This window comes from Pseudophryne corroboree, chromosome 4 (assembly GCF_028390025.1).
Source record: "Pseudophryne corroboree isolate aPseCor3 chromosome 4, aPseCor3.hap2, whole genome shotgun sequence".
Taxonomy (NCBI): Eukaryota; Metazoa; Chordata; class Amphibia; order Anura; family Myobatrachidae; genus Pseudophryne; species Pseudophryne corroboree.
The window spans coordinates 920,029,606-920,053,804 of record NC_086447.1 but is presented as its reverse complement, the minus strand read 5'-3'; the positions used below and the strand labels follow the sequence as shown (position 1 = coordinate 920,053,804).

Genomic DNA, 24,199 nt, shown 5'->3' with positions numbered 1-24,199 from the left:
GTCTCTTGGAGCCCCAGACGTCTCATCTGTGTCATTGGTCCCTCTCTGGCCTGACCCATTACAGCATTTGCGGATGAGCCTACCGGCTGGGGAATACACATCAGGACAATATATCATTATAACTGTAATGGAACGATAGGCCGCATCCAGATGTGGACGCAGTGCCAACATTTTTGATGGGTTTTGTACTGTGCCGATGGCTTAGAGACGGCGGTGGTAGTGGGGATTTGGATGCAGGGTAATTGACAGGTAGTCAGCGATTGTGGGAGGTAATGGGGGTGTGGCTAGTGAAATGCAGGCGTGTCACTGACATTTTGTGGGCGTGTCGCAGCCAGTGGCTGTGTCTGCAGGTGCAGTTTCATTGGCCCTGACGGCTTAGTTGCGACGGACATTCTGAGCAAACATTGGTTTGTTCAGCAGTTCAATGGTGCATCCGATATGCACCATATTTTGCATCTTTGTGGCAGAACAGAAATGCAGCCGGTGGGCGTCGCAATGCAAATCCTAGCGTCTGCCACATTAGCATATCTTCTCAGCTCTGCTGCATACAAAGACGCAATCACATTATCCAATCAACGCGTCCATTATCTAATCAAGCCCTATGAGGTCTATTCTGCAAATAAGACTCATCTACGTATCATAAGTCATTGGTTAGACGGATCTCTGTACATGGCGAGTTTTTGCACACAGCACATGCGCAGATATGAATCTAAGCATCTTTGCGTATGTCTGTCCTATTCTAAATCAAAAGATCTGTGCCTGATCTGTCTTTCTGTGAAATTGGGATTTTCATGGCGGTGTTGCAATAGGAGCAGTGTGCTACAGAGGAGCCAGAGGTATTTAGCTGATAAACCCAGGAAAGTCACGTGTTTAGAGGACAGAAAATGTGTGTTGTACCTGTAGCCTGGTGCAGCTGAGAGCATGTCAGTGATCAACCAGAGCAGCTGTGAGAAACCTGTTTCTTCCATATACATTGCACCAAGCATGGGGTTGCTGCAAGAGCCGATGATAATGACGGTTGCGACGGCTTGCTTAAATTCAGTGGGTGGCGTGGCTTTTCTGTTTGCAGACACACGGATCCTCTCATTAGCATAAGGCAGAAAATCAGGTTTCCGTGGCTGCCGCAACTACAGCCACGTTGCGTGCTACTGATTTGAGGATAGGTGTAAATGGGCACATCTTGGCAGAAGCGACATGTCTGCTCAGCACATCCCCGTCACCTGTTATGTCCCATCACGTTGTACATTGGAAGGAATAAAGAACTGTAATACATGTACTGTGCTTACGTGACAATTGTCTGTTTGCCTTCAGGTACTTCCACTGCCCGGCGGACAGCTCAGAGTTGGCGTACGACCCACCTGTAGTAATGAACGCCAGTACCCTGAGTTATTGCCAGAAAGAGGCCTGGTGCAAATTGGCATTCTATCTCCTCTCCTTCTTCTACTATCTATACTGGTACATTTCTCTATGTCTCCCTTCTGTTATAGATCTGATGCTGTATTGTAACCCTTACCACAGCCTAATCCAAACCCTAACCATAGCCTAAACTAAACCCTTACCGCAGCCTAACCCGAACCACAGCCTAAACCTAACCCTAACCACAGCCTAAACCTAACCCTTACCGCAGCCTAACCCTAACCATAGCCTAAACTAAACCCTAACCACAGCCTAATCCTAATCCTTACTGCAGCCTAACCGTAAACACAGCCTAATCCTAACCCTAACCATACCCTTATCCTTACTTCAGCCTAACCCTAACTGTAGCCTAATCCTAACCCTGTCCCCAGCCTTACCCTTACCACAGTCTAATCCTGACCACAGCCTAATTCTAATCCTAATTGCAGTAGACAGCTCACAGTTGGTGTATGACCCTCCTGTAGTAATGAACGCTAGTATCCTGAGTTATTGCCTGGTGCAAATCTACTCTCCTTCGTTTATCTTTATTAGTACATCTCCCTATGTCTCCCTTATCCTTACTGCAGCCTAATCCTAACCACAGCCTATCCCTAACCGCAAACCCATGCTTATCTGAAGCATAACCCTAACCACAGCCTAATCCTAACTGCAGCCTAACCCTGACCGCAGCCTATCCCTAACCGTAAAACCATGCTTATGTGAAGCATAACCCTAACAGCAGCCTATCCCTGACCACAGCCTATCTCTATCCACAGCCTAATCCTAACCACTGCCTAACCCTAACCACAGCCTAATCCTAACACTAACTGCAGCCTAATCCTAACCACTGCCTAATCCTTACCACAGCCTAACACTGACCGCAGCATAATTCTAACACTAACTGCAGCCTATCCCTAACCGTAAGCCCATGCTTATCTCAAGCATAACCCTAAGAGCAGCCTATCCCTGACCACAGCCTATCCCTATCCACAGCCTAATCCTAACCACAGCCTATTCCTAACTGCAGCCTAACCCTGACCGCAGCCTATCCCTATCCACAGCCTAACCCTAACCACTGCCTAATTCTAACACTAACTGTAGCCTATCCATAGCCTAACTCTTACTGCAGCCTGAACCTTACCACAGCCTAACTCTAACTGCAGCGTAACCCTAACCACAGCCTAACCCTAACCACAGCCTATCCCTAACCGCAAGCCCATGCTTATGTGAAGCATAACCCTAACTGCAGCCTAACCCTGATTGCAGCCTATCCCTATCCACAGCTTAACCCTAACCACAGCCTAATTCTAACACTAACCGCAGCCTATCCCTAACCACAGCCTAATTCTAACACTAACTGCAGCCTAATCCTAACCACAGCCTATCGCTATCCATAGCCTAACCCAAACTGCAGCGTGAACCTTACCACAGCCTACCTCTAACTGCAGCCTAACCCTATCCACAGCCTAACCCTAACTGCAGTCTGAACCTTACCTCAGCCTAACTCTTGCAAAAGAAAGGGGGAAGGAGGCTGCGCTTTGAGAGGAAATGAACAATATCCACTAAATGTGTAAAATTAATGGCCCTCATTCCGAGTCGTTCGCTCGTTCTTTTTTTTCGCATCGCAGTGAAAATCAGCTTAGAGCGCATGCGCAATGTTCGCACTGCGACTGCGCTAAGTAATTCTGCTATGAAGAAAGGATTTTTACTCACGGCTTTTTGTTCGCACCGGCGAACGTAGTGTGATTGACAGGAAATGGGTGTTACTGGGCGGAAACACGGCGTTTTATGGGCGTGTGGCTGAAAACGCTACCGTTTCCGGAAAAAACGCAGGAGTGGCCGGAGAAACGGGGGAGTGTCTGGGCGAACGCTGGGAGTGTTTGTGACGTCAAACCAGGAACGACAAGCACTGAACTGATCGCACAGGCAGAGTAAGTCTGGAGCTACTCTAAAACTGCTGTTTTTTTTGTTCGCAATATTGCGTAAACTTCGTTCGCACTTTTAAGATGCTAAGATACACTCCCAGTAGGCGTAGACTGAGCGTGTTGACAATGCTAAATTCCTTTGTCGTATAAACAACCCTTTATGAAGCTAAGAACACTGTACGCTGTTTACTTAAGAAGTACCGTAATGGTACGCTAGTTGCGTAACGATCGCTCAGCCGTAGGCGAGACGCTCAAGCGTCACGTTCACTCACGGCCCAGGGATCACAGGACACGTTATTGGCTATGACTAGAGTAATGATTCGCTATGGCGTAGCTTACGCTCGAGACCACGAGGAGGTCACCAGCGGCGCAGACGCTCACAACGCTATACCTTAATGTTTAAACCTTATACCAAAGAAATACAAAGAATACCTTAATGTGAGTACAGGGTGTAAGTGCAACCTTGTGTAACCTGACTAACTACAAAGCTGCTTGAGCGTCACCGACGCTCAAGTGAACACTTAACGCTATAGAAAATACACAGATACTGGTTTAGGTTCCAAAGCCTATTAACTGTATTATATCTAATATACTTGTAAAAGGGGATAACAGTACAAATGATACACTACAGTATAACAGAGACTTCCTAACCACAGAACTAAACAATAAATACAAAAAAGACAATACTACACTGACCTAAATGCAATACAATACAATACTATCTAATACAATACAATACTAGCCTAGTCTAGGGGAGATATGAGAGAACAGAACAGAGAGAGAGAGAGAGAGAGAGAGAGAGAGAGAGAGATGAGATGAGAGAAATTGGCTCACAGAAAGACAATGTTTACGGAGAGAAACTTACGCACAAAGGGTATGATCGCCTGCGCCTCGATATCCAGCTCCCGGCTATCAGCAGATAACCGTTGATGAGAGAGTGAGAGCTGGATGTGGTCGGCCTGCCTATTTATGCCCCACACACAATGCAATCTCCTGGTCCTACAATCCCATTGTCCATTGGCCGAAGGAATTCGGCCCTGCATCATAACAAAAGGTCATAGGGTGATTCATACAGGTGGGCTGTGACGATTTCCAACAGCTCAGGTGGGTGGGAAACTGGGTTTCCCGCCGCATACCTGAGTATGTGTAAATAATAGAAATGGACATAAACTTCTTATGTCCATAACTATTCGCACGAGCGATTAATACGCTCCAAACCAACACCGGAATATTGCTAATTAAATACTCTTCCGATGGGTACCAAACACTGCTGTATGATTCCTGTTAGACCCTTCGTACGATATAAAGAGGGATTCCTCAGCTCTGGGACATTGTATTTTAACCAAACTTTCAGAATCTATCAAAGGGACCATGATCTATAAACTACATTAATTGTGAACATTTGTAACGAATGAGTCGCACGCTACGACTACATAAACTCTACCGTAAATACGCATACCGCGCCTGCGAGTGCACGCTATTGCGGGTATGCGCCTCCACGGGAGAGCGTACGCACGCGCAGCGCGGACCAGTGTGCGGTGCAAATATGGCAACGTGCATTGAGACATTTTTCTGACTTTGACAGTCCACCCTTTGGCAGTCAATAATAACTGCCACAAAACATTTAAGGAGAAAAATGCAAGTCAGGGGTTAATTGATTTCCATGGTTGGGTAAGGGAGGAGAGAGGAGAAGGTGTGAAGAGGGTATGACCTAGTGAGATAGCAGAAGCATGTGTGTATGAATCCATGTTTGGGGGGTCATGTATCATCGTGCCGTACGTGTTGTAAATCAAGCTTCGAGGTATTGCGAAGTATACATTTGAATTCCTTCTTATCCTGTGGTACAGGTCTGTGGATGGGCTGTCAAACTTTACCGAGCTCTTTTCGGATTTTGAACAAAATGGGGAGCACATTTTAGTTGATGATACATGAATGGGGGAGGTATGTGGTTGCTGATATCTGTGCCTGTATTCCCTATCGTCTATGTGTGTCATTACCTGAGGGTTGTAGAGATGAAGATAAAGAACACTTATGGAAAATGCAATGATATTCTATGTCAGGGAAATGTACATCTGTCGTCGAAGTTGTGTTCGGTATCTGTTGAGAGTCGTCTTCTTTGCGCTGTATTGCTCCTTGGGCATGAGCAAATAGCTTTGTCTGAGCCATCAGATTTACAAAAAATGTTGGGCTAGCGTGAGTTTAAAAGTACTAGGGAAACTGGGGATCCATGGCAAAGTTCATCAAGTGTCCATATTTAAAGTTGGCAAATCTTCTTCTTTGGTCAATCCGTTGTCTGTATACATCTCGTCTCGTCAGCTTCCTCGTCCAAGGGGGTCTTTGTATCTTGGAGAAAAAGCAGAAAAACAGGTGAAAGAAACGGACCGTATAATCGCATTTTCATCACATCCTGGTTTCTATCATTGGGTCATAAATCAAATCCAGGTTAATTACGGTTTCCTCACTCCTCAAGCTCATCACTTTTGTAATGAGTGTGAGTATAAGGAGTTTGGGCACCACGGTGTATGTCCTTCATTTTGTCATGTGTTACAGTCATCACTTCAGGCAATACTTTTCCAATATAACACAATCCTTCAGAGTTTGGGGCAAGCCACTTGTACGCCTTTCTCCCGCATATGAAATATGCATCATCGGGGAGAACATAAGGGACGGAGAAGGACATGATCATGTTACAAACCTTCCAGGTGAAATCTCCTGACCCTAATTCTTCCATCTGCTTAATGCACGTATCGGTTTGTACGATATGGGCACAGTATCCTGGTGATACCTCTCCAACTCTAGTAATCCTATTTCCTAAGGTATATCGATACCGGAAAGATTTTCCTCTACTGGCTATGTGGCGTACGAGCTCTGTATCTGTAGGCATTCTATCTGCTCTGTGTGAAAAGGTCATGGTAAGGTTGCTCCATGACACTTCCCAATTTCCCGGTTTTCTGGGATTGGAGATGTTAAAACATAAGAGGGACCTATCCACATGGTATTGGTGGAGCTTCAAACTAGGAGGGCTGGAGATGTTAAACCTCCGGTCCACCGGTCTCCCACCACTTAGCTCAAGTACCTCCCCTAACGTTAAAGGAAATGGTACTAGCCCTGATTTACTGTGACCCTGAGGTACTTGAGAGCATACCCAACAATCTGTTTGGTTTAACACGTTACCCACTAGAGAGTGATAGTCACTCAATGGATGCCGGTCCATATGGATATTAAAACTAGATTGGCATTTCTTTATGCATCCATCTTCAACCAGATTATCACAGAGCCTACAGATACAATTTTCTTCAGCTAACAATCCATCACAATTTCTTCTATCGGATCGTTTTCTGATACTCGCCTTTGCTTGTTGGTTTGGTTGATCTTGGAAAACTACGCCTCCATCATCATAATCGGAACCCATTCCAGAACCTCTTTCGACCTCTATGGTACTCTCGCCGGAACAGACTGCTCTGGTCAACATCATGGTTAACATCAAAATCCGGATCACAGTCTCTTGGGGCAAGTCCATCTTTGAGGAGGAAATAGAGAAGAATGAGAAGGGGGAAAAAGAAATTTTAAGGGAGAGGGGCTGGGAAGTGGAGAAAAACAATAAAAGGGAGAAGGGAGTCGACAACTGCTTTCGGTCTTCAAGGCTCAGGTGCCGCCTCAGTCCTCCTGGAACAGACACTCCAGTGATACAACCTCTACCGTCTGTTCCTTATCACGGGACTTCTCTGGATCGGCAACCTTTTTGCAGTGGGATGAATGGTCCCAAGTCTCTCTCTCAGCAACCTTCAATGCTGTGGTGCTAGTCAATAAGACCTGGTATGGTCCTTCCCATCTATCAATAAGACAACCTGAGCGTAGAAAATTTCGTATCATTACATAATCCCCAGGTTCAATGTCATGACAATTACTATCTGGTAAATCAGGAATCACCAACTTCAGATTATCATTTTGATTCCTCAACTGTTTACTCATGTTAATCAAGTATTTTACAGTTACTTCATTGTTACATTTCAAATCATCCTGAGGGTTAATCATGACATGCGGTTGTCGACCAAACAGAATTTCAAAAGGGGACAGGTTAAGAGGGGACCTGGGAGTGGTTCTGATGCTATACAAAACAATGGGTAAAGCTTCTGGCCACGTCAATCTCTGCCATTACTTTACTCAATTTATTTTTAATAGTGCTGTTCACTCTTTCGACCTTCGCACTCGCCTGTGGACGGTACGGAGTGTGCAGCTTACTATCAATTCCCATCAACTTACACATTCCTTGAAAGACATCACCTGTAAAATGGGTACCCCTATCACTTTCAATGATTCTAGGGATACCATATCTACATACAAATTCCTGCACAATTTTCTTAGCAGTAAACATAGCGGTATTTGTAGCTGCTGGAAAAGCTTCGACCCAATTCGAGAAAACATCTATACAGACAAGTACATATTTCAAATTTCTACATGGGGGTAATTGAATGAAGTCAATTTGTATTACCTGGAAAGGGCCGCCGGCAGGTGGGATATGGGATGGTTCTGTAGGTATTGCTTTTCCAATATTCTTTCTCAGACAGGTAAGGCATGACATTGCTCTTTTACCCGCATGAGAGGAGAATCCTGGGGCGCACCAGTATGCTCTTACCAATTTGCACATCCCCTCCTTGCCTAGATGAGTCAGCCCGTGAGCTGCTTCAGCCAGACATGGAAGGTATGCCCTGGGGGCCACTGGTTTACCATGTCCATCCGTCCAGAGCCCTGAGGACTCCTGGCCATATCCCTTTGCCTTCCAGACTGCTCTTTCCTGTGTGGAACACAAATTCTGCATCTCACACAACTTCTGTGTGTTGATGGTATTAAATACCATCAGTTGTGTGGTGTCTGTCTGTGTGGGGGTAGCAGCTGCAAGCTTTGCGGCTTCGTCTGCTCGGCTGTTACCAAGGGATACTGGGTCTTGGCTATATGTATGTGCTTTACATTTGATAACAGCCACTCTGTCGGGTTCCTGTATCGCTGTTAGAAGCCTTTTTATGTGAGCTGCATGCGCTATCGGTGTACCAGCTGCCGTCATGAAATTTCTGAGACGCCATAGCGCTCCGAAATCATGTACTACCCCGAACGCGTATCTAGAATCGGTGTAGATATTGGCAGACTTACCCTTAGCCAATTCACATGCTCTGGTTAGGGCGACCAGTTCAGCAACCTGGGCTGAGTGAGGTGGGCCTAGCGGTTCCGCTTCTATGGTGTCTTGGTCATCTACGACTGCGTATCCAGTACACAAGTCTCCCGAGTCTGACTGTCTATGACAACTACCGTCCGTGTAGAACGTTAGTTCTGCATCTTCCAGTGGGTTGTCACTGATGTCAGGCCTTGCGGTAAAATTTTGGGTCAAATATTCCATACAATCATGTGTATCTTCCTTTGCATTAAATCCTCCTTCCCCATCACTCTCACCTTCCACCCTTTGTGTCTGACCAGGCACACCTGGGAGAAATGTTGCAGGGTTTAATGCACTGCATCTCCTTATGGTGATGTTTACTGGGGCCATTAATGCCAATTCCCATCTCGTAAACCTTGCTGATGAGACGTGTCTGGTTTGGGCAGAATTCAATAAGGCAGATACCGCATGCGGTGTATGGATTGTGAGGTTGTGGCCTAGCACAACATCTTCGCTTTTTGTCACTAGCAATGCTATCGCCGCAACGCTACGCAAGCATGTGGGGAGGGATTGCGCTACCGTATCTAGCTGAGCGCTGTAGTATGCAATTGGCCTGCTGGCATCACCGTGTTTTTGTGTTAGTACACCTGCTGCGCACCCAGCACTTTCTGTTCCGTATAGTTCAAAGGGTTTCCCATAGTCTGGCATACCTAGTGCTGGTGCCTGCGTTAGACACTGTTTGAGTCTCTCAAATGCTGTTTCGGATTCGTCTGTATGCGAAATCCGATCAGGTTTGTTTGAGGAGACCATTTCCTGCAAAGGTAGCGCCAATATGGAAAACCCTGGGATCCAATTACGGCAATACCCACACATTCCTAAAAACGTCCTGATCTGTTGCTGGGTTTGTGGCAGTGTCATGTCTCTAATGGCTTGGATTCTATCAGCGGTCAGGTGTCTCAGTCCTTGTGTTAGACAGTGTCCCAAATATTTTACCTTAGCTTGGCATAATTGCAACTTGTCTTTGGAAACCTTGTGACCTGTGTCTGAAAGATGAAACAGGAGCTGTTTCGTATCCTTCAGGGATGCCTCCAATGAATCAGAACACAGTAGTAGATCATCCACGTACTGTATCAACACTGATCCACTCTCCGGTTGGAAAGACTGTAAACAATCATGCAAAGCCTGAGAAAATATACTTGGACTGTCTATGAAACCTTGGGGTAACCGAGTCCACGTGTATTGGACTCCTCTGTATGTGAATGCAAACAAATATTGGCTGTCAGGGTGCAGAGGTACCGAAAAGAAAGCGGAGCAGAGGTCAATAACAGTGAAAAATTTGGCAGTGGGAGGAATTTGCATTAGGATGACAGCTGGATTAGGCACTACGGGGAACTGACTCTCAACTATTTTGTTAATCCCCCTTAGATCCTGCACTAGCCTGTAACCCCTCCCCCCACTCTTTTTAACAGGGAAGATGGGACTATTTGCGGTGCTGGACGTTCTTACTAGAATGCCCTGTTGTAGCAAGCGCTCTATTACGGGAAAAACTCCTAGCTCCACCTCTGGCTTCAGAGGATACTGTGGGATTTTTGGAGCTATCCTACCATCTTTTACTTGCACAACTACTGGAGCTACGTTTGCCATTAATCCAGTGTCCTGTCCATCTTTTGTCCAAAGTGACTCTGGTATCTGAGATGTCATCTCTTCTACTTGGGATGGATTCCTATTTGTCATAATGGAATGTGACATTAATTTTGATGGGGAGTCTAACATGTCTCGTACTTCCTGAGCGTGATTCTCAGGAATGTCCAAGAATACACCTTCAGGAGTACAATAAATGACGCAACCCATTTTACATAGTAAGTCTCTTCCCAGGAGATTAGTTGGTGCAGATGCAGCCAGCAAAAAGGAATGCTTGGTATGCAAAGGCCCTATTGTAATCTCGGCTGGTTTGCTAACAGGGTAGTGCTGGACTACTCCTGTTACTCCCATGGCTGGAATTGTCCTACCAGTGGTTCTCATGCCCACTGTCGAATTTATCACTGACTTGGCCGCCCCTGTGTCTACAAGAAAGTTTAAAGTTTTACCAGCCACATTGATTGCAATCTCTGGTTCGCTTCCAAGACTGGCAATCAACTTAACTGGCTGCAGATTACAGGTATGGCCATACCCCTATTGGGTATGCTGACCTCCCTGAATCCCATTGGCAGCAACTACTTGTGGGGGAGTTAGCTGGGAACTACCAGAGGCATGCCAATCTCTGTTCGGGGGATATCTTTTTGTTTCCCCTGTATGTGGCTCAAAACTCCGCCTCTGTGGACCCTGCTCCCAATGTCGTGTGTTGTGTTGTTGTCTAGGGGGTTGAAAAGATCTTTGTACATTCTTTGTTCTACATTCTCGTGCATAGTGTCCCGGTCTGTTACAAGAAAAACATGTTATTACACTTGCCTTACCCACAGGATTCGGTGGTACATACGCAGGCTGCCTTGTGGTCAGCGCCTGTATACTTACGGACATCAACTTATCACTTTGCGACTCTCTGTGCCTAGTGATGTTTCTGTCGTGATCAATAGCAGCCTCTCTCAAGCCGGACACTGACAGACCTCGCCAGCATGGTTGCGTGGTCTGAACCCTAGTCTTTAATGTTTCCTTTAAACCATCCATCAGTACAGATACTGCTACTTCCCGATGGTTTGGGTTGGTCTTTATGTCTTCTATACCCGTGTACTTTGCCATTTCTAATAGTGCCCGGTGAAAATATTCTATTGCCGTTTCGGACTCCTTTTGCTTAATGGAAAATATTTTATTCCATTTAACAACGGCTGGGAAATACTCTTTTAGCTGTAAATTTATCCTTTTTACATTATCCTTGTTGTACACGTCTGTAAGCGGTACATCTTTATCCAATGCACAATCAGCTAAAAATTGAGTTGCGTCAACATTGGAAGGTAAACAAGCTCTTAGCAGTATCTGCCAATCCTTGTTGTTGGGTTCTACAGTGTTACCTAGATCCCTGATGTATTTTTGGCTAGCAACTAAATCCTTCCTGGGGTCAGGAAATTCGGACACTATTGTTCTTAATTCCATTCGGGAAAATGGAGTGTACATGGCAATGTTCCTTATGGGAGTGGCTCCAGACACATCTGTTTTTCCATTGGGAACTGCTATTACCCTTACAGGAGCAATTCTAACAGCCTCTTCCTGTGTAGATTCTACTGCTTGTTGTGGTACAATTGTTTCAGTGTAGTGCATGGTGCCGTACTTACCCGTTGACACGACCTCACCTATCCCTCCGCTAGGGGCTTTCACTAATCTCGTGGGTGTCGCTGTGCCTACTGTGGTCTCTGCTATGGTGGCTGCAAGGGAGAGAGCTGAAATTGTTGCTGAATCGTCTTCTTGATCACACTCCTGAGGAAGGTTCAAAACAGGGTACATCTTGCACGGGTTAATACTTGCATGAGTTATTTGGTTAACGTCATTAACATTTACAGGGTTACTAAGAGTTTGTGTTTTACAACCCAGTGCGTTTCTCTCCGCAATCAACCTCTCTCCTGCAATGTATGGTGGAGGAGGAGCTGTGGCAATCAACTTCCTGACTGCCCCAGATCCTGCCGCCAGAGCCAAACCTCTCTGTATCTCACCTTCCTGGTGCCATAACTGTAAACAATCATGATGTTGAATTCGTCTCTTTGTTGATTTTACGAGACATATCCTCCTCCTTAAATTTTGTAACACTTCTGGACTGAAGCTACCTATTCTTGGGAATTTGTCCCTGTCTTGTACAGTCATTCTCTCCCATTCATCACATAAAACCTCTGTGTGACTACCGTATTTTTCACACATTACATATCGTGCCGACCCAACTGGTCGGTTCTCTGAATCAACCCGAACCGAGGTTGATCGCCCCCTACCTGAACAAATGGCCCCCATAATCTGCAGGCGTTGCTTATTCCTCCTTGGATCTTTATCTCAAGGTTTTCAGCGAACCCTTACAAACAAACCAAGATGTCCTTGGGCAGGCCGGCGGTGGTGGTTTATCAAGTACCCCACTTACTTCTCGCCCACGTTGGCCAGTACTGCAATCACTGTAACCAGAGCTGCTGTACCCAACCTAGGGCCCCTGTGAACCTTTATTTACTGGGGCGCGTTCCCCAGCAAGTATCGGTTGTTGGATAGTTCCTGAGTGACCAGCGAACTTCCCTTCCAAAAATAAAAAATTACACAAATCACGTCAGAATGTACAAATAGCGTTTGTGACCACTTTACTCTAATGGTATTAGGTCAGATTACTAACTACTGCACACAATTACGTGCGGTCCAATCGTTCAGTACACGAGCACTACTTGTCATGTACTGAAAGATCAATGGAATCGATGTTTCCGGCCGCGATTCCTTCAGCAAGAGCTTGTATGGCCTATATGGGTTCTGCACCAACACCCCAGGCGTTGTGCCACTGGACTTTTATAGCGGACCTCTTTGTCTATTTTACCTGTTACCTTATGACCTCCTGGTCTGTTACCTTATGACCTCCTGGTCTTGTTACCTTATGACCTCCTGGTCTTGTTACCTTATGGTCCGCTATACTCTAATGCTCAAATATTATTTAACCAGGGATGCCTCCCTAGCCACCGTATATGTCACTTACACGTATGTCCCTTGACGAGTACCCGGCTTTCCTTTTGGTTCCACCTTAAAGTTATATAAACTTTTGTATACAAAACACACTCACTCAACACATGTACACTTTTGTTTCTATATCTATTTCTGCGCAGAAATTGTCTTTAGGCCAAAAGTGTTACCAATTAGGAGCAGGATCTGTTAAACTAAATTTCAGATTTTTCCAAAAATAGATTTGCGTTATTTACCGCGTCGCGTTATCTACCGCTGTGCGTTAATTATTGCCTTTGCGTTACTTCACTTTATCACAGCTTGAGCTACGTGGGCGTAACCGGACGCTACGTTGCGTAATGAACGCTGCGTGCGTCTGCCTTTGGATTGCGTACGCTAGTCTTTGTTAGCGACACGTGTACGCAATATAAAGATCCACCGTAACACAATTTCTATTTTTATCAATGTAAATGATCCCTGATCATCTACCGCAATCCACACTGACTGCCTTGTATCTCAGACAAACCGTGTGTTTGTTCTATACTTTAACTATCACCTCTACTATGAAATAACAGCAAATCTCTTTTTAGCACTTTCTATCAACTATAAAATTTGGCAAACAGGAATAGTGATATACGAAAATGAAACAGAAAATGCAGATATATGTATGCGTGCGTGTATACGCAAGACAGAAGAGAAATAAACAGTTTTAAAAGACACAAGCGTTTTGTTCTTACTTCCGGTTCCCGGATTCCTTCAGCACTCTTTATCTAAGCGAAGCAGACGCTTATCCCGTCAGCACTGGGAGACAACCTCCCACCCTTTGCTGGGGGATAATGTCTGCTGATCTACCTAGTGCAGATATGAGAAGGATAGGACGAGTCCCCAATTGACAATGCTAAATTCCTTTGTCGTATAAACAACCCTTTATGAAGCTAAGAACACTGTACGCTGTTTACTTAAGAAGTACCGTAATGGTACGCTAGTTGCGTAACGATCGCTCAGCCGTAGGCGAGACGCTCAAGCGTCACGTTCACTCACGGCCCAGGGATCACAGGACACGTTATTGGCTATGACTAGAGTAATGATTCGCTATGGCGTAGCTTACGCTCGAGACCACGAGGAGGTCACCAGCGGCGCAGACGCTCACAACGCTATACCTTAATGTTTAAACCTTATACCAAAGAAATACAAAGAATACCTTAATGTGAGTACAGGGTGTAAGTGCAACCTTGTGTAACCTGACTAACTACAAAGCTGCTTGAGCGTCACCGACGCTCAAGTGAACACTTAACGCTATAGAAAATACACAGATACTGGTTTAGGTTCCAAAGCCTATTAACTGTATTATATCTAATATACTTGTAAAAGGGGATAACAGTACAAATGATACACTACAGTATAACAGAGACTTCCTAACCACAGAACTAAACAATAAATACAAAAAAGACAATACTACACTGACCTAAATGCAATACAATACAATACTATCTAATACAATACAATACTAGCCTAGTCTAGGGGAGATATGAGAGAACAGAACAGAGAGAGAGAGAGAGAGAGAGAGAGAGAGAGAGAGAGATGAGATGAGAGAAATTGGCTCACAGAAAGACAATGTTTACGGAGAGAAACTTACGCACAAAGGGTATGATCGCCTGCGCCTCGATATCCAGCTCCCGGCTATCAGCAGATAACCGTTGATGAGAGAGTGAGAGCTGGATGTGGTCGGCCTGCCTATTTATGCCCCACACACAATGCAATCTCCTGGTCCTACAATCCCATTGTCCATTGGCCGAAGGAATTCGGCCCTGCATCATAACAAAAGGTCATAGGGTGATTCATACAGGTGGGCTGTGACGATTTCCAACAGCTCAGGTGGGTGGGAAACTGGGTTTCCCGCCGCATACCTGAGTATGTGTAAATAATAGAAATGGACATAAACTTCTTATGTCCATAACTATTCGCACGAGCGATTAATACGCTCCAAACCAACACCGGAATATTGCTAATTAAATACTCTTCCGATGGGTACCAAACACTGCTGTATGATTCCTGTTAGACCCTTCGTACGATATAAAGAGGGATTCCTCAGCTCTGGGACATTGTATTTTAACCAAACTTTCAGAATCTATCAAAGGGACCATGATCTATAAACTACATTAATTGTGAACATTTGTAACGAATGAGTCGCACGCTACGACTACATAAACTCTACCGTAAATACGCATACCGCGCCTGCGAGTGCACGCTATTGCGGGTATGCGCCTCCACGGGAGAGCGTACGCACGCGCAGCGCGGACCAGTGTGCGGTGCAAATATGGCAACGTGCATTGAGACATTTTTCTGACTTTGACAGTGTGTAACTCTGCTAAATTCGCCTTGCGACCGATCAACTCGGAATGAGGGCCAATAACAATTTATTAAAAACACTATTTACTTAAAAAATAGTAAAAAAATTTAAAAAACAGTATTAATGTGTGCAATTACATTATACCATAAGCATGCTTTGGAATTATAAATTTTTACCCAAAATGTTAATTCCGGACATGTGTCATATAGACTCTGAAGGATCTGTTCCAAATGTTGCCCATGGATGGTATATATCCAGTAGTTTTCCACTATATGAGTCCCATTTAGATGGTACCAGGAGAGTCCTTTGTAATTTCCATAGACCGCTAGAGGGTTTTAGAAGGAATAAATGTCCCAAAAGTTTGTGGGTACCTCATGCAATGCGGTGGTTTGGATGGTGCCTCTCTGGGATTCCTCTGGATAGCTGGAAATTGTTGTGGGCTGGTTCAGATCCGATTGGAGATAGTCATGCTCAGAGCATGCAGTAGGTTACTGCATGCTCTGAGCACGACTATCTCCAATCCTTTCTTTTGCAATTGTATATATTGGGAGTGACTTCCCTCTTAAACATTGGCTGCTGCTTAGCTAAGCTCCTCATCTCACAGCGCCCGAATACCCCAGGGTATTCTTTACCTTTCTTTTGCCTCAGCCTAACTCTACCTGCAACCTAACCTCTATCCACAGCCTAACCCTATCTGCAGCTTAACCCTAACTGCAGCCTAACCCTAACCACAGCCTAACCCTATCCACAGTCTTACCCTATCCGCAGTCTAACCCTATCCTCAGCCCATCACTATCTGCAGCCTATCACTCTCTGCAGCCTAACCCTAACCACAGCTAATCATTATCTGCAGCCTATCCCTGACTGCAGTCTATACCTACCTGCAGCCTAACCCTGTCTGCAGCCTATCCCTATCCGCAGCCTAACCCTATCCACAGCCTATCCTTATCTGCAGCCTATCACTCTCTGCAGCCTAACCCTAACCATGGCTTATCTTTATCTGCAGCCTATACCTACCTGCAGCCTAACCCTGTCTGCAGCCTAACCCTATTTGTAGCCTAACCTTAACCGAAGCCTAACCCTATCTACAGCTTAACCCCAACTGCAGCCTGACCCTTACCATAGCCTAACTCTAACTGTAGCCTATCCCTGTCCGCAGCCTGTCCTTATCCGCAGCCTAACGCTATCCACAGCTTAACCGCAGCCTAACTCTAACCACAGCATATCCCTAACCGCAGCCTAACCCTATCCACAGCCTATCCCTATCTGCAGCCTATCCCTATCCACAGCCTAACCCTATCCACAGCCTAACCCTAACGCTCATATCTTCATAATGTAGAAATGCATAATGTCGACTTTTTGAACATCTCAACATTCTGATCAAATATGTCAACATTCTGAATGTTGATACTCCGAACCTGTCCACATTACAGTGTCGATATTCTGATTGTCGACATAGTAACCACATACTTGTCCTCGAGGCTACAAGGCAGCAATGCTAACCACTACACCAACTGTGCTGCCCAGTTATCCATAGCAAAATATATAAATAACATATCATCCATTTCAAGTGTGTCTTTGTGGGCAGGGAATTGAGCAGGACGGCCGTCCCTTGAATACTGTCTAACATGTTTCTTCTCGTTCCTTTAGTATGATATATACTTTGATGAGCTCCTAAGGAGGAAGAGGATGGGAGCCTGGGAAGGCAATAACAAGCGGACAGGATGAAGAACGTGTCTGGCTTTTGTACAGCGCTAGAGATTGTATACACGTCCACACCACCTACTATGAGGGAACTCTGGCTGGTCAGACTCTGAAGATCTGGGAGGCTGTAGCTCTGGAAGGCAGCGGGACAGTTCTGTTCAGTGCCAGCGTTCCTCACACATTGCAAATGCGATCATTGATAAATAGGCCTCACAGTCATCTACGGAGAGAATAAACCAGCCATACCGCGCCACCTTGGTCAATGATTTCTGTGACAGATTTACAAACAGCGACCGATGTGGAGTTTTCCTAAAGCGGTCCATCTGTAACAGCGGTCGCAGGCGGGCGTCAGGACGTGCAGAATTGTGCAGGACAGTCAACGTCATCCCTTTAATAATAGACCTTTATGAAATATGATGCTGGCAGCTGTCTCGTCGCTATTGCAATAATTCAAAGACTTTTTTGCTCGAAACTTCAAATGGCGTTCTTACTTTTTTTTTTTTATGTATTTATTTTTTTAATGTTGGTGTAAATATCCCCATGATACATATTCAGCAAGCGGCGCTGATTGGGACTGATGGTTGAATCCACCTACGCACCCGTCCTCCTCGTGTCCTGGCTCCTCTCTGTAAGTGTCAGCCAACTGTCACTTTATGTGCGTGGAGTCTCCTAAACGACAGGTCATTCATTAAGTATAGCGCAGGCCCCGGCACGCCTGCCACAAGTGATTGCCGATTATTTTCCATTTGTCAGCCCGAATCAAAACCTGCATGTATTTAATTAAGTCATCTTTGGAGTTGGATATTCAATTATCATATGTCTGCTGTGTGCCGCGCACTGGGAATTGCGATGCGTCCAGGTTGGGCTGGGGGAGAGGGGGGGAGGGGTATGCACATCTTCCCAATGTTAGTTTACATAGCGCAGTTTCTGCTGTTCCGACAAGGGCTGAGGTTGTATTGTTATAGTACTGTGTGAGTCCTTCTAAACTGCACAATTACAAACAGTTCTACTTGAAGAGACTTTGCCGTGTGTGTCCCGTCATTATATGCGTGAGACCGCGGGGATCTGGTTGCAGAGAGTTTATTAAAACAAACTGTTTACTTTTTTATGCATGTTTAGATTCTAAACAGGTTTCCAATAATTCATCTCACCATGGGGGACATGTATCAAACCTTGGAGAGAGGTATTGTGAGTGAGATCACCAATCAGCTCCTGTCATTTTATAGCCTGTGTTTGAAAAAGGACAGGAGCTGATTGGTTAGTACTTTATCGCTCTCCAAACTTTTATACATCTCACCCCAAAGCTGATACTTTTGGTTTCAGACAAAGGGGCAAAAATCCATACGGCTGGTAAAGGATGTTTTCACCTCGCCCAATACATGAAAGGGTCACAGCCATGAATAACACTGCTATCACAGATTTAATGCTGCTAGGGGTATTTGAAACCTTGCTTCCCCATGCCCCCTTTCTGAGTAAAAATCTTTAATAAGTTGTAATAAATTGTTAGTAATTCATGTTCTGATTTTCCCGGTTTCTCTCCAGCGCTGAAGCCATTGGCCCTCATTCCGAGTTGATCGCTCGCTAGCTACTTTTTGCAGCAGTGCAAACGCATAGTCGCCGCCCACAGGGGAGTGTATTCTCACTTTGCAAGTGTGTAAACGCATTTGCAGCCGAGCGGGACGAAAAAGTTTTTTGCAGTTTCTGAGTAGCTCTGGACTTACTCAGCTCTTGCGATCACTTCAGCCTGTCTGGTCCCGAAATTGACGTCAGACACCCGCCCTGCAAACGCCTGGACACGCCTGCGTTTTTCCAAACACTCCCTGAAAACGGTCAGTTGACACCCACAAACACCCTCTTCCTGTCAATCTCCTTGCGATCGGCTGTGTGAATGGATTCTTCGTTAAATCCATGAGCCCAGCAACGATTCGCTTTGTACCCGTACGACACACGTGCGCATTGCGGTGCATACTCATGCGCAGTAGTAACCTGTTCGCTGCGCTGCGAAAAACGTCAGCGAGCGATCAACTCGGAATGACTCCCATTGTTTCTTAGATTTCTTTGTCTGAGGGGATTGGGCACCCCCCATGCTTCCAGCAGCCGGTGATATTATGGGGATCAGCTGACTGTCAGCGAACCCGGGGCGCTCAGTCGTATGAATGCATACGTACACTGTGCGAAACCTTCGCCAGACAGCGGACACCTGCAAATCCGTTCGCAACTCACTCACCATCAAATGATCTTTCCAGTCTGTGCAGTGTGTGCGTAGCGTAGCCCAGGACTTACTCCTACACCCGCCCTGAAAACACTTGGGAACGCCTGTGTTTTTCCTGAAACTCCCACTACCACCCCCAAACGTCCGCTTCCAGTCAATCAGCCTGCGTTCGCCTAGCGATCAAAAACCGCAGGATTTTTTTGCAGTTTGGCCTTGCGCATGTGTGATCCGTACACATGCGCAGTCATTTGATAATCGGCCGCTGTGCGATTTTGCACAACAGCGATCTGGTCTGAATTAGGTCGATAGTTTTGACCAGTTGCTAACTTTTTTTGTTTGCTAACCAACCTGAATAACAATCTAAGGGGATATGTACTAAGCAGTGATAAAAGTGAAGAACTGAGCCACTGGAGAAGTTGCCCATGGCAACCAATCAGCACTGACTTAACATTTATAATTTGCATACTATAAAAGTATACAGAGCAGCTGATTGGTTGCCGTGGGTAACTTCTCCACTGGCTCAATTCTCCACTTTTATCACTGCTTAGTACATGTCCCCATAAGTCTGTTCTCTGGTATTTCTTACAAGCTGGTTATTTCTGGTCTGACAGTGTCACATATATGTATCCCTGTGGCAAGCGCCCAGCAGCTGCCGCCGCCACCTCCTCCAAGCGCTGCACAACAACCGCCAGAGGCAGCAGCCGCCGACGCGGTTTATTTTCATTGTCTCATTCTGTAAATATTTTCCAGATTTCCTTCCGCAAGCATTTGCTAATTCCGATGGCAGAATAACAAATGGGAGAATAAGCAGCAGTAAAATGTTGTCTGTCATGTGGACTGGGTGACTGTTGGTGAACGGGCGGAGATGCTCATTAGGACGCCAGCCCAACTGCAGAAGTGGCAGAAGAAGCCTGTAACGCAGCTGACCAGTTCCAGCCCTCGTGTACTTCAATAGCAGGCCAGAGGACACCCACCAACGTCGTCTGGTCACACGTCCCCGGGGACTAGGCTTTAGAGCGGTGCTGCAACACGTTACATTAATGTCACTGTGCTTCTCAGCTGCCACGTCAGATCATGTCATGGAACCTTGCTTGGTCCTGAGAGGATTGTGACCACCTTGTCACATCTAATCATTCCAAACTTGTGCCGGCTGGAGCTCAGAGACGATCCTAAACCGTCTTGTCTTTGCAGATAGTGGCCATGATGTTAGAAGTACTCATTGCCCCCCAGCCCTGTTCAATGACCTATTTGTTCTTCACAGTAAAAATCCAGCTTCTAACGTCATCTGCTGTTCCTTTTTCCGCATGACAAATCTATTTTTGAATGGCGAGGACTTTGCATCGAGGCGCGGCGTTTGCTTTTGTGTATGTCAGTGATGTTAAAACCCCCTAAACAAAAAAAACAAAGGGGGTCATTCCGAGTTGATCGCTAGCTGCCGTTGTTCGCAGCGCAGCGATTCAGGCATTTCTGCGCATGCGTATGCCCCGCAATGCGCACGCGCGACGTACGGGTACAAAGCCCGTTGTGGTTGTGCACAGGTTCTAGCGAAGTTTTCAGTCGCTCTGACGGCCGCAAGAAAATTGACAGAAAGGGGGCGTTTCTGGGTGTCAACCGACCGTTTTCAGGGAGGGTTTGCAAAAACGCAGGCGTGTCTGAAAAAACGCAGGCGTGGCTGGGCGTTCGCTGGGCGGGTGTATGACGTCAAATCCGGACACGAATAGGCTGAAGTGATCGCAAGCGCTGAGTAGGTTCAGATCTACGCAGAAACTGCACAGACTGTTTTTGCAGAGCTCGGCTGCACATGCGTTCGCACTTCTGCTGAGCTAAAATACACTCCCCAGTGGGCGACGGCATAGTGTTTGCACGGATGCTAAAACTAGCCAGCGAGCGATCAACTCGGAATGACCCCCAATATACTGTAGATTTTGTGTATGGGGCTGATGCAGAGCTGTAAATATGATTGCTGGCGGAGGGTATCTTGTGCGTTTTCGCAGTTGCTTATAATCTGAAACTGCACTGCGCAAATACGGGCAATAAGGAGTCTTACGGAACAGGCGTAACTTTTGCAGGTAGCGTAGGGTTGATGCAATGGCCGACTCCGCAGAAAGAGCTACTAAGTTGAGAGATACTGCATGTAATTAAAATAAAGGGTTGCATCTGCCCTGCAGATTTTACAATCTAGTGCAGGTCATGTTTTCAGGATTTCTGCGTGGAAACAGGTGGGATTAATTACTAACCAAGCAAAATAGATGAACTCACCTGTGCATGATTACAGACATCCACAAAACATGATCTGGGGTACATGAGGACTGGAGGTGAGAACCCCTGATATAATTCTAGGGATTATAGGTTATACATTGACTGATATTATGTTTTATTTTTCCATTTTAAACACTGAATGATAAGGAAAAAATATAGTCTGCTGTAGATTATGAAGGTATTTGAAGAAACGTTAGATATATGTGCCTGTTTAAGACATTTGATTTGAGCTTTGATGTGAGATGCCCTTGTTTCATAATGAGCAGGGAACCTGGCTCCGCCATGCCATATAGCCGCCACCCCCACTGCAGCCAATATCCTCTACATCACCTTACTTCCTTTCCATCCTTCCTCTCTATCACCTCACTTCTTCTCCATCCTTCTTCTCTAGCACCTTACTTCCTCTCCATCCTTCCTCTCTATCACCTTACTCCCCCCCAGCCTTCCTCGCTATCAACTTACTTTCTCTCCATGCTTCCACTCTATCACCTTACATCCTTTCCAACCTTCATCTCTATCATCTTACTTCCTCTCCATCCTTCCTCTCTATCACCTTACTTCCCCTCAGCCTTCCTCTCTATCAACTTACTTTCTCTCCATGCTTCCACTCTATCACCTTACTTCCTTTCCAAGCTTCATCTCTATCATCTTACTTCCTCTACATCCTTACTCTCTATCACCTTACTTCCCCTCAGCCTTCCTCTCTATCAACTTACTTTCTCTCCATGCTTCCACTCTATCACCTTACTTCCTTTCCAACCTTCATCTCTATCATCTTACTTCCTCTACATCCTTCCTATCAACTTAGTTCCTCTCCATCCTTCCTCTCTATCACCTTACTTCCCCCCATCCTTCCTCTCTATCAACTTACTTTCTCTCCATGCTTCCTCTCTATCACCTTACTTCCTTTCCAACCTTCATCTCTATCATCTTACTTCCTCTACATCCTTACTCTCTATCACCTTACTTCCCCTCAGCCTTCCTATCAACTTACTTTCTCTCCATGCTTCCACTCTGTCACCTTACTTCCTTTCCAACCTTCATCTCTATCATCTTACTTTCTCTACATCCTTCCTATCAACTTACTTTCTCTCCATGCTTCCACTCTATCACCTTACTTCCTTTCCAACCTTCATCTCTATCATCTTACTTCCTCTACATCCTTCCTCTCACCCACCTTATTTCTTTTCCAATCTTCATCTCTATCATCTTATTTCTCTTACGTCCTAGAGGATGCTGAGGTCCACATTAGTACCATGGGGTATAGACGGGTCCACCAGGAGCCATTGGCACTTTAAGAGCTTGAGAGTGTGGGCTGGCTCCTCCCACTATGCCCCTCCTACCAGACTCAGTTTAGAAAATGTGCCCGCAGGAACCGGTCACAGCTAGGGGAGCTCTACAGAGCTTTTCTAGTAAAAGTTATTTTTAGAGTTTTTTATTTTACAGGAGGCTATTGGCAACAGCCTGCCTGCAACGAGGGACTAAGTGGGGGAGCACTGTCCGCGCTGCGGGATCTGAGCCACTGACTCCGCTGACTGGACACTGAGCTCCAGAGGGGTCGGATCGGTCTCCGCCACAGGGACCGCTCGCCCCAGCAGCATGCCGCCAACCCCTTACAGATGCTGAAGAGTGGTGAGTGAGACACCGACCCCCCTAGCAAGCGGGGGGTCAGTGTGAAGATGGCGGCAATGGGGAGGGAGCGCAGTACTAACTGCGCTCCTGGGAAGGCTCAGAGGCACATAGTGTGGCGCTGTGAGGGGCATCCTGGGCCAGCGCTTACCCCCACACTGGTCAGAAAGTCTGTCGGGGTCCGCGGATCTCAGCCAACAAGTTTCTCCTCAGGCCAGTATAATCTATGAAGAGCGGGAAGACAGCGCCATTAAGGGGGTGGAGCTTCTCAGAGCGGACCCAGCAGCGTTCCAGCGCCATTTTCCTGCCTGCACAGCGCTGGATGGAAGAACAGGTCCCTCCACAGCAACTCCAGCTATCAGTACACGGTACCAGGGGGTTGTAGAAGGGAGGGGAGGCTGTAAAACGACTGTGTCTCCTATTAAGGGACACAGTCTGCGCTGATAAGGGGTCTCCCTTTACTGAAAGCGCTGTGTGTGGGTTGGCTCCGATCTCTGTGTCTCTCTTGCCATTCTTGGGGGGGAAACTCTGGCTGCCCCCACCTGTGTGTGTGTGGAGTGTTTGGTGGTCTCCTTTAGCTATGTCCAGGGACACTGTGTCATATGCTGCATAGGATTTATCCTCCCAGGACGATCCCATTCCATGTAATCAGGATAGCACTGGTTTAGCACAGATACCAGCAAGGGAACCAGAGTGGTTTTCCTCTATCAAATCTTGGATTTCTCAGATTTCTGACAGGGTTGCAAGTAATGAATCTGCAACCCAGGTATTACAGAGCTCTATGGCAGTATGGCCCGATTCTGGTACCTCAGGACGCCCCGCTATATACCCTCACAAACGTGCGCTTGTGCATGTCACACAGGATGACACGGACACCGATTCTGACACTACAGATGGTGATGGGGATGTGTTGTGGGGGTCCGCATCTCTTGCAAAGGGGGTGCAGTTATTGATAGAGGCTATCAGGG

The 24,199-nt window shown here is 46.1% G+C and overlaps 1 protein-coding gene across 1 annotated transcript in view; it reads left to right on the top strand.

Moving 5' to 3' along the window:
• Positions 1 to 18,146, top strand: part of CNIH3 (cornichon family AMPA receptor auxiliary protein 3) — a 278,222-nt gene extending 260,076 nt beyond the window's left edge. Inside the window, exons 5-6 of the mRNA XM_063919852.1 lie at positions 1,312 to 1,455; positions 17,078 to 18,146. Coding sequence (XP_063775922.1) covers positions 1,312 to 1,455; positions 17,078 to 17,105 — 172 coding nt within the window. The 3' untranslated portion in view covers positions 17,106 to 18,146. The remainder of the gene's footprint in view (positions 1 to 1,311; positions 1,456 to 17,077) is intronic.
• Positions 18,147 to 24,199: the final 6,053 nt, after the last annotated feature.